This window comes from Aulostomus chinensis, chromosome 7 (assembly GCF_037954235.1).
Source record: "Aulostomus chinensis isolate RoL2024-O1b breed Wild chromosome 7, RoL_Achi_v1.0, whole genome shotgun sequence".
NCBI classification, from domain to species: domain Eukaryota; kingdom Metazoa; phylum Chordata; class Actinopteri; order Syngnathiformes; family Aulostomidae; genus Aulostomus; species Aulostomus chinensis.
Genome location: NC_141326.1, coordinates 29,778,742 through 29,790,094, shown reverse-complemented (window position 1 = coordinate 29,790,094; position 11,353 = coordinate 29,778,742). Strand labels below are relative to the sequence as shown.

General features: G+C 45.8%; 1 protein-coding gene across 2 annotated transcripts; it reads right to left on the bottom strand.

Annotated features, from left to right (window-relative positions):
* Positions 1-1,161: 1,161 nt before the first annotated feature.
* fezf1 (FEZ family zinc finger 1) lies at positions 1,162-11,154 on the bottom strand. 2 transcript variants are annotated; one of them, XM_086209819.1, is made up of 4 exons: positions 9,956-11,154; positions 9,068-9,202; positions 8,269-8,401; positions 1,162-4,690 (listed from the first exon to the last, which is right to left on the bottom strand). In XM_086209819.1, exons 1-4 carry the CDS (start codon positions 10,778-10,780, stop codon positions 4,455-4,457), a joined length of 1,329 nt encoding a protein of 442 aa, XP_086065945.1. In that variant the 5' UTR covers positions 10,781-11,154; the 3' UTR covers positions 1,162-4,454. The 2 variants fall into 2 exon arrangements, with proteins under 2 accessions (XP_086065945.1, XP_086065946.1); XM_086209820.1 differs by lacking the exon at positions 9,068-9,202.
* Positions 11,155-11,353: the final 199 nt, after the last annotated feature.

Below are 11,353 nucleotides of genomic sequence, written 5' to 3'. Positions count from 1 at the left end.
TCTTCTGTTACTCTTTCCTTCATGTGTGTGATTTTCTCCACCAACAGTATTTGAGTAGAACTAATATCCGGTTCCCTACGGTACTTTTTCACTCTATTACTCCAATATTTACCAGGATGTCATTTACCACATGTCAGATATAATTGGAATTATGAGCAACATGTTTGAAATGTGGAAATTATAATTACAAGGTATTAAGGTGTCGTCCCCCTGCTATTGCGTGAAATTATGGTTTGTTTTGGTTTGGGTTTTTTTTTTTAAAGAGGATTCAAAACGTTCTCAGGAGAATCAGTTTGTCTTTTATTCTGGAGGGAAAACAACTCATTTCCGGTTGCGCGCTCGCAAACCGAGAGGAGGGAACAAGCGGAGAGTCGGTAAGTTAAACTTGTTTCGGGTTACAGGACGTCCCGTGTGGGCGGGTCGGTGGCGTGTGAACGTGAAAGTCGCTCTGAAGACACAAACACGTTCCTGACTTCGTTTTTACTCAAAAGAAGAAGAAGAAAAGAACGATGGTTGCATTATGTTACGTTTCGAGGGCGAATGGGCGGGGCTTAACAAGCTGAAGTGAACGTGACCGCCCGTTCGACACGTCCGTAGTCCAAAACAAAGCGTCGTCTGTCGTCGCACGATGATGACGCAGACGAGTGGCACCGTGAAGTTGTAAACAACAACAACGAAGTGTTTCCTATCAATCTTCATCGCTCAAAATGTGGACAAACTTTGTTCACGTGAAACTTTGCGTGAGCGCGTCATTTGACTCATAACTCCGTCACACAGGAAAGAAACCAGCACAACTGAGTTGATGCAGAATCAATCAAGCAGGTTGAAACAAAAAGTTCATTGACTGCAGGAGTTCTAGGAGCTGAATACTACAGTTACTACACCCACTGCTACTATTACTAGGAAATGTGTACTCGATCTGAGTTATTTTAGAAGTGCGAACAGAAGCAGCCGCTGCAGTGCGTTTGAAGGTACTGGATCAGTTTTACCATCAACACGAAGCTTTTATTTCACCAAACAGACGAGAACGTCCCGGTGAAGCGAATGTTCTAAATAACCATCTCCTCATCGGTCAGGAACTTTGGTTCTGAGTCGTTTCATGAGAACCGCGTTGAGGAGGCGGGAACCCGGCTGAGTCCATCCCTCGTGTTTCAACGTTCAGTCGAACTTCAACTGTGACAAGAAGCTTTTTCATATTTACATCTCAGTTGTCACATTTATTCATCATAAATATGTACAACAAACTCTACAGCATCAGGACATCGATACTTCAGGTGTGTGTGAGTGACAGTACACCTGGACTTTTCCTGGATCTATTGGAAACCTTTCTGGATGTATTGATATCAGGTGTTCTGCCCAAGGCCTGTGATTGTACGAGGGTTCACTGAAGCGGGTTGTTGTTCCTGAACTTGATCATTTTCCAGGTTATTCGTGACGTTACACCTGCATCCGTGCACAGGTGAGACCAGGTTCCAGCCGTGATCTCAGAAACGATCCCATAAAATGCATTTTTGGTTCAGAAACCTTGAGATTTTAAATCGACGACCTGTGATTTACAGGAAACTGAAGTGCCTCCATTTCATTTGATACTTGACCTCAAGGATGTGTCCATAAAACCTCTGTTCTACTTGTAATTGTTCTTGTAACAAACCCAGACGAGCAGAGGACGGCGTCTGAGAACCACTCATGGGCGTCGTGATTCCCTCGGACAGGAGGAGCGTTTGCTGGGACTATTTTCAGTGGCGGATGAACACATGTTTCTGGCAGCAGGATGATGTGTGTGTTGATACTGAATGAACATGTCGGTGCAGCAGTGACGTGAGGTGATATGTTTTTAATAGTTTGGAAGCAGCGACGCCGGATGGAACAGAAAGAAACTGAACACCAGTGGGAGGCTGTTGGTCTGAGGCTTCGGCACAAGAGGGAATGAGGAAAAGAAGAAAAAATGTAGAATCAGCGAGTTTGGGCTCTAAAATGTTGATAGAAAGTCAGTTTTTGACAGCAAAGTAGAGTCCAGGTGAGTCCTCCGCTGTGTCTCTGGGCTCACAGTTCGTCAGGTTCTGATCCTGAGATGCAGCCAGAGGTCGCGGCGACGTGTCATCACTGACCGCTGGTCACCATTTTTACATCGTCAGTAACAAGAGGACACGAGAGTTCAGCGTTTCCGCAACACGAGACACGAGCCAGGGAGGTTTCCGGGCCTCAGAGGTCAGGGGTCAAGACCTGCCAGGCCGGCAGGGTGAAGAGATGTCCTGGTGGCTTTTATTTTTTTGCAGGGTCAAGTTCAAGAGCAGGGGTCACGCTTGGGGTCAACAGGCCTGAGAGGGTGAGACTTTCAGGACTCAAGCAGGTTCCTCACAGGAAGCTCTGGTTACTGAGTCCAGGTACCAGGGACCGAGACCTCGTTGGAACGACACAGCATCATTTGATGGGTTTCAGGTGGAAATGTTCCCTCAGAGTCGAGCCACATGAGGGTGACCTCTCACCTGGTGACCTCTCACCTGAGAATGCAGCAGCGAACATTTCTGGAGGGATTAATTTGGAGATGACAACATGTCTGGTAACCTAGAAAATGTTCTTTAAAAAACTGTCAGTTTATCTCAAGTGTGCCTCAACCCAGTGTCATTAACTCTGAATCCTGCTAGCGTAACGTTAGCTTTCCTGCTAGTGGCCGCGCCTCGCCTCTATGAGCCTGTTTATCTGCCGTTGCCAGCTGGAATCTACGGTCTGTCCTATTTACTGGAGCAGTGAACAAATTTCTCACTGAAGAACCGCAGGTTTAGAACCTGATGGGACGATAGTGAATAGTCCAGGAATCACAGCATCAACAGGTTCATTGCGCCTTACGATATACCATTAATTTACTACTTCTTCTAAACAGGGCGCACAGTTATGACGACTGCTTCTGCCGTCTTCATCGGAAGAATCACCAGGTGTCGGATAGCGACGTCATCTGTCAGGTGATTTATCCCACCACTGGGACGACGAGTTCCCCCGAGTCGCTCTCGGAGGAGGGGGTGGGATAAATCACCTGACACATGACTACGCCATCCGACACCTGGTGATTCTTCAGATGAAGACGGCAGAAGCAGTCATCGAAACTGTCCGGGTACATCAACGAAAACCAGCCTGTTTAGAAGAATTAGTAAATTAATCCAGGAGTCAGTCACACCCTCAAGTATCACCATGGAGACGGCGTTATGGCAGGTGAATGGAGAAAAAAAATTAATGGTCTCATTATGCTTTCTTTGGCAAGTAGTGTCAGTGAGGATAAGCTTAGTGGTGGTGACCTTGAAGTCACGTGACCCTGGTGTAGCTCCTTCATAGGCCAACGTTAGCTTAGCACCGCTAACCGTTGCATTCAGGCGTCCAGCATCATCAGAGGGGTTCCCAGGCCCCAGCCCTGCCCTGCTCCAACAGAGACATCGATGGCTGTTATTCTGAGTGAAGTTGGATGAGATTTTTCCGCTTTTCTGTTAAAACGATTAAAATTTCATTTATGCTCCATTTCATGTGGTGACTTTGTGTCAAAGCTGTTCTTTCGACCGCCGTCCCTCAGGGAGCCACTTTTGATTATCTTTTTAAAAATCGAAATAAATTTCAACCCAATCAAATCATGAGGAGAGAATTTGTTCCTCGTCATTTCTGGAGGAACACGACCGTCTTTCAGTGCAGAAGTCCCAGCTTTGTTTAAACGTGCGTTGTTGAAATGAAAGCTGACCCTTGCTGGGCACCGCCAGCTCAGCGCCGCTGGCTGGTTAGTTCCTCCCTCACCTGCACCAGATTCATGTCCAGCACATAAACAACCACAACAACCACAACAACAATAATACGACTAATAATCATTAATAATCATAATCATAATAATGAGGATACTAAGAACCAGGGATTCTACATTTGTCAAGGAAAACATTGATTGTGATTTTTCACATATTATTAAGAACTCATCCCGCTGAGAGCCGCCCTCCTCTTTGGGATCAAATATCATAATACTGACCCTGTAAACCCCCCACCCCCACCCCGGTTGTAATCTGGTGGTTTTGGGATTTTCTGATCAGATCAATTGAATCTGATCAAAGTTCAGATGATTCCTGGTGCGTCTGTGGCTGTCTGACGTGGCGCGTCACCAAAACATCCTCTGAGTCGGTATCAGTAACTCTGATGAACGCAGTTGTAGGAGAAGTACTTGTACATGAGCTCATTTTAGCAGCAGGTTTTAGAAGTCTTTGTATGGGGGGCATCACCTCAGCTTGGTCTCTCAGGCAGAACTCAGTGACTGAAATCTTGACTTCAGGTTTGTAAAGAGGGAAACAGCGGCAGCACACGGGAGCAGAGGAGAGAACACGCGTGTTCCCGTGACCTCCGCAACCCCCGCCACAGGAGCCGGGGCCCAGCCTCGGTCCGGAACCTCCCTGGCGTTCTCGCTGGGGTCTGCAGTCACCGCTCGGGGTCTCTCAGGCCTGGGGGGGCGACTGCAGGCTGGCCAGGTCATGCAGCTTCCTGACGTGTTTCTTCAGGTCAAAGTTCCTGCAGAAGCCCTTCCCACAGGTGGGGCAGGTGAAGGGCTTCTTGTCGTTGTGCGTGTGCATGTGGAAGGTGAGGTTGTACACCTGGTGGAACGCCTTGCTGCAGATGGAGCACTTGAACTGCTTCTCGCCGCTGTGAGTCAGCTTGTGGTTCTTGTAGTTTCCTGAAAGAACACAACACATCAGCTCTCGCCCCAGCCTGGCACTCTGATGGAGCAGCGGTTCTCAAGGTGAGGCAGGGGGACCTCCAGAGGGTCCTCACACTTTCACAGGCACACAAACACCTCAGATCTAACACAGTGTCACTGGCCCCGCCTCCAAACACTCATCCATTCATCGTCCGACAGGCCTATCAAGCCCGGGTGAGAGGCGGCGTCACCCTCTACGCCATAATTATGATATATAGAGTTTTAGTCTGTGTGAGGAAGCCTCAGAAGCCGGGTAGAACCAGACAGAACCAGGTAGAACCCACATGGACGTGAGGGGAACGTCCTGACCTGCGCCGCCGTGTTTCAGCTCCAAATATCAAATAAATCCACTCTCACTTTGTCTGGCCTTCAGAAATGTTTGGTTTTTAGCTCAGAACCTCTAATGATTGATTATTGATGACTCACCTTCTGATAATGATTGATTATTGATGACTCACCTTCTGATAATGATTGATTATTGATGACTCACCCTCTGATAATGATTGATTATTGATGACTCACCCTCTGATAATGATTGATTATTGATGACTCAATTACTGATAATGATTGATTATTGATGACTCACCTTCTGATAATGATTGATTATTGATGACTCACCTTCTGATAATGATTGATTATTAATGACTCACCTACTGATAATGATTGATTATTGATGACTCACCTTCTGATAATGATTGATTATTGATGACTCAATTACTGATAATGATTGATTATTGATGACTCACCTTCTGATAATGATTGATTATTGATGACTCACCTTCTGATAATGATTGATTATTGATGACTCACCTACTGATAATGATTGATTATTGATGACTCACCTTCTGATAATGATTGATTATTGATGACTCAATTACTGATAATGATTGATTATTGATGACTCACCTTCTGATAATGATTGATTATTGACTACTCCCTTACTGATAATGATTGATTATTGATTACTCCCCTACTGATAATGATTCATTATTGATTACTCCCCTACTGATAATGATTGATTATTGACTACTCCCCTACTGATCATGATTGATTATTGATGACTCCCCTACTGATAATGATTCATTATTGATTACTCACTTGCTGATAATTGATTATTGACCTGCTGAGAATTATTAATTATTGATTACTCACCTACTGATAATGTTTGATTATTGATGACTCACCTACTGATAATGATTGATTATTGACTACTCCCCTACTGATAATGATTGATTATTGACTACTCCCCTACTGATAATGATTGATTATTGATGACTCCCCTACTGATAATGATTCATTATTGACTACTCCCCTACTGATAATGATTGATTATTGATGACTCACCTTCTGATAATGATTGATTATTGATGACTCACCTACTGATAATGATTGATTATTGATGACTCACCTTCTGATAATGATTATTGACTACTCCCCTACTGATAATGATTGATTATTGATGACTCACCTACTGATAATGATTCATTATTGACTACTCCCCTACTGATAATGATTGATTATTGATGACTCCCCTACTGATAATGATTCATTATTGACTACTCCCCTACTGATAATGATTGATTATTGATGACTCACCTTCTGATAATGATTGATTATTGATGACTCACCTACTGATAATGATTGATTATTGATGACTCACCTTCTGATAATGATTATTGATGACTCACTTACTGATAATGATTGATTATTGATGACTCACCTACTGATAATGATTGATTATTGATGACTCACCTACTGATAATGATTGATTATTGACTACTCCCCTACTGATAATGATTGATTATTGATTACTCCCCTACTGATAATGATTCATTATTGACTACTCCCCTACTGATAATGATTAATTATTGATTACTCCCCTACTGATAATGATTGATTATTGATTACTCCCCTACTGATAATGATTCATTATTGATTACTCACTTGCTGATAATTGATTATTGACCTGCTGAGAATTATTAATTATTGATTACTCACCTACTGATAATGTTTGATTATTGATTACTCACCTTCTGATAATTGATTATTGACCTGCTGATAATTATTAATTATTCACCTGCTGATAATTATTGATTACTCACCAACTGATAATTATTAATTATTCACCTGCTGATAATTATTGATTACTCACCTTCTGATAATTATTGATTACTCACCTGCTGGTAATTGATTATTGACCTGCTGAGAATTATTAATTATTGACCTGCTGATAATTATTAATTACTCACCTGCTGATAATTGATTATTGACCTGCTGAGAATTAATTATTGATTACTCACCTACTGATAATAATTAATTATTCACCTGCTGATAATTATAAATTATTGATTTCTCACCTACTGATAATTATTGATTATTGACCTGCTGATAATTATTAATTATTGATTACTCACCTACTGATAATTATTGATTACTCACCTACTGATAATTATTGATTACTCACCTGCTGATAATTAGTAGTTATTCACCTGCTGATAATTATTGATTATTCGACAAGTTTAACTGAATGTTGACTGATTTTTGTCAATGAGAATTGTAGTATTGCTGTTGTACTTGTACATGCTCCTCATGTTTTCACTGACTGCTTATTTATTAGCTATATACTTTCATCTTTTTAGTTCCAGAAAGTAAAATTTGAGGAATACTGCAGTTAATTCTTCTGTAAGTTCACTTGTAATGTTTTACTAATCCATGTTTTAAATTTAGAAAGTGACCTTTTAAGTTCTTGTACTGTATGGAATTTTACCAGTAAAGTTTTAGTACACAGGTAATTTTTTTTATCAGTAGTACAAGTGAACATTACTGATGACATCACCATGTTTGGTTCACCATCATTGGGGTTTCTGATGTCATATTTATACATCAATGAGCAGTATCAGAGCAGAGGACTGTGGTAGTTGTAGTTTTCTGGGCTGCGTCTGGTGAATCTGGTGAATTTGTTGGTGAGGTTTCACTCCCTGGTACTGCAGAACTTTTAGTTAAATATTTTTCTGACTTTGAGCGACTTTGATTCTGTTTGCCTTTGAGAGTCGATTTATATGAATCACATCTACAGCTGATAAATATTCATGTCTTCCTTCAACACATGAATCCATGATCCTTTTCCTCCAGAAACTCCTATATTTGCAACTTAAATTTAGAATTTGTTTCATTTTGAATGTTTGAATCAACAAATGCTTCGAAATGTTCTGTGTGTGTGTGTGTGTGTGTGTGTGTGTGTGTGTGTTTGTGTGTGTGCTCCTCAGCTTCTCCTGGTGTTTCTCCACACTTGGAGACTTAATAAATACTAACACTTAATACTTGAAGTAGTACATACTTAAATACTTCATAATTAGGAGCAAATTATAAAAAAAAACATTGATGCTCATTTTCTGTGCCATCGCTCCTCACAGAGCAGTTTAGTTTACACACACGTTGATAGACACGAATATAAATACTCTGATTCTTCTTATAGTCAACAAACTATTATTATTATTAATTATTATTATTAACCCGAGTCGGGGTTGGACTGCCGTTGTTCCTAATAAACTGACCTTTCTGGTGGAATCCCTTCCCGCAAAACTCGCACACGAAAGGTTTGTATCCTGCGTGGATGCGCGTGTGCGTGTTGAGGGTGGAGCTGCGGTTGAAGGCTTTCCCGCACTGGTTACACTTGTGCGGTTTTTCCTGGGGAGAAGGAGGAAGAGACGCGTGAGCCCCGGAGACCCGCAGGAACCCGGCGACGGTTCGCGGTGTCAGCTGATCTCTAACGGGTCTTTCGACTTAAGCTCGTGATCATTAATTCATGTTTGTTTTATTTAAATAAAGTTACACCGACGTCACAACCAAAAAAGCTCCTGAGAAATTACGTCACAATTTATAGAAACAATTCGTCACTTGAACAACTTTGATTCTCTTCGGTGTCAGCAGCAACTTCCTGTCTCCCGATGTACGACAACAATAATAAAATGATACTTGTATTATTATTAGAACATGTAATAATAACAATGATGAAATACGTGTCATTATGATGATGTCATAACCCGAATATAAAATCGACCTCGTGATAACACGATATTAATATTGTTGTTGTGACGGAAGGTCTGCTGAGGCTCAATCGGCGCGCTCAAACGAATTCTAATGAAATGTTTCAGTTCTTTCTTCAGTTAAAGTGAACATTTTTAAGTCGCGGTGTTTTAATCAACCAGCAACTTCACAAGCGGACTCTCGTTTTGATGAACGTCGTTGATTTGTTCAACAATTCACGTGACAGAAGCGCGACAGGAACCCACGGCTGAATGAACACAAAGAGCAGCAAACACAACCACGGCGGCTCCGGCCTCTCCACTCCACCTGAGTGTGGATGATCTTGTGCCTGCACAGCGTGCTCGCCTGCCGGAAGCCTTTACCGCAAACTTTGCAGACGAACGGCCGCGCGCCGGTGTGCACGGGCATGTGGCGCGTGAGGTTGTAGTGCGCGTTAAACACCTGGAGGAGAACAAGAAAACACCAGCAATGAGAGCACGTGACTATAAGAACAATCAAATATAACACCAACAATGAGCACACGCGACTTTATAATAATATAATATATTATTACAAACAAAAAGTTATTATGGTCATCATACTGAGAATAATAATAATTATTGTTAGGATTATTATTGTAACATCAATAATTATTATTATTACAATAATTATAATAATTATTATAACAATAGTTTTTTTTTCTTCCTTCCAGCTACATCAACATCATGAAACAAAATAAAAAAAACACTAAAACCGACTGAAGACCCCGTGAACGCTCGGAAACGGATCAGCGGTGATCCGGATCCACCGGGGTCCCGGAGGTCCTCGTCTCGCGGCCACATCCCCCCGGTAGAAGCGGAACCCGCCGCCGGTTCACCGCCAGAGCAGCAGGAACACCGATGTGAAACTAAAGTGCTGGTAATTTAAAGGGTTTCTCGCAGAACTGGAGGCCGGCTGGACCTGGGAGTTCTGGAGGAACCTGCCGGTGAACGGCTCCGGTTCCTCCAGGTTGATTTTGGCCCGCGAGCACCTCCCAGTCCCGACGGGGTCCAGCAGGACCCTCTTGACTCTGACCGGCGAGTCCAAATCAAACATGAAAATCATTTTTGTTTTCATCTCAGATTAATTTCATCTCTCCGTTACTGAGCGCTTTCCTCTCTAAATGCTGTCCGGGTCCGGGCCTCTGTCCGGGTCCGGGCGGGTCCCCCGGCTCACCTTGCCGCAGACCTCACAGGTGAAGACCTTGGGTTTGTTCCCGGGGCAGGAGCCGCTGATCCGGGCCGCCGCCGCCGCCGCCGCCGCCGCGGAGCCCTTGTAGATCTGCTCGCGCTCCTTCATGTAGTGCTGGATCTGGATCTGGGTCTGGATCTGGGTCTGGGTCAGCTCCTTGAAGGCCTGCGCCCCCGAGCCCGAGTACCGGTCCCCGGCCTGCTGCGGGCCCGGCTTGCTCCGGTCCTCCAGCAGGGCCTTGTGCCGGGCGGTGAGCAGGTAGGAGGCCATCGGGTGCAGGTTCACCAGCCCCGCCGGCGGCTGGCACGCGCCTCCGTCCCCGCCGCAGTTCAGGTAGCAGACGCCGCGGGCCGGGAGCGAGGCCTGGCTCACCACCCGCGGCCGGAAGAGCTTGTACTGGCCGTCGCCGTGGCCCGGGGCGGACTCCTCCTGCGGGCTCTTGTAGTTCAGCCCGAAGCCCAGAAAGTCCGCCGGAGCCGCGAGGGAAGCCGCGTCGAGCTGCCCCGGGTCCAGCCCGGCGATGCCGAGCCGGTGGCCCGGTTCGTACCCGAGCGGCACCAGCGGGATCATGCAGTGCAGCGAGGACGGACACACGTCGGGTATCCCCACGGGAGCGGACCGGAACCAGCTGGGGAGCGGGATCGACCTGGGCTCGGGCGTCCTGGCCATAATCCGGTCAATGGAGAAGGCGAGCGGCTTGTTCCCGCCGCCGGATGGGAGCGCGTCGGAGCCCGCGGGCTGGCTCCCGGAGGCCGGGGGGGAGTCGAGCCTCCCCGCTGAGCCGCGGAGGAGCCCGTCCATCACCTCCATCCGCGGCGAGCCGCTGGAGGGGAGCTGGGGGTCGCTGCTGCTCCTCACCGGCCCGTTGGAGAGGGCATCACCGCCGGGGAGCCCCCCTCCGAGTCCTGGATCCCCCCGGTTATTGACGCGGATCCCGGACAATCAGCGCCGCCGCGGCTCGCTCGATAGCGGCGTGCGGAGAGCCGAGACCCGGCGATCGAACCTCCGGGACGCGGAGCGGGAGAGCAGGTAATTACTCAGGTCTCTTCCGACGGAGCTCTGCACCGGTCGCCGCTGGAGGAGGAGGAAGAGGAGGAGGAGGAGGAGGAGGAGGAGGAGGAGGGAGTCCTCGACTTGGCAGGACTCCTGCGCGACTGCCCGGTATTTGGCGGATCCGGGTCCCCTTGTGGCTTCGCGTGACATCATTTCTTGAGACGCGCAGCAGCCGCGAGGTCACGAGCTGCTGTCGGGACTCCAGATCAGATCTGCCCCCCCCCAACCCACCCCATCCATCCAGATCAGCCGCGGCGGGATCCGGTGATCCGGTGATCCGGTGATCCGGTGGCTGCTTCATTCACAAAAGTTCACTTTTTTTTTTTTAAA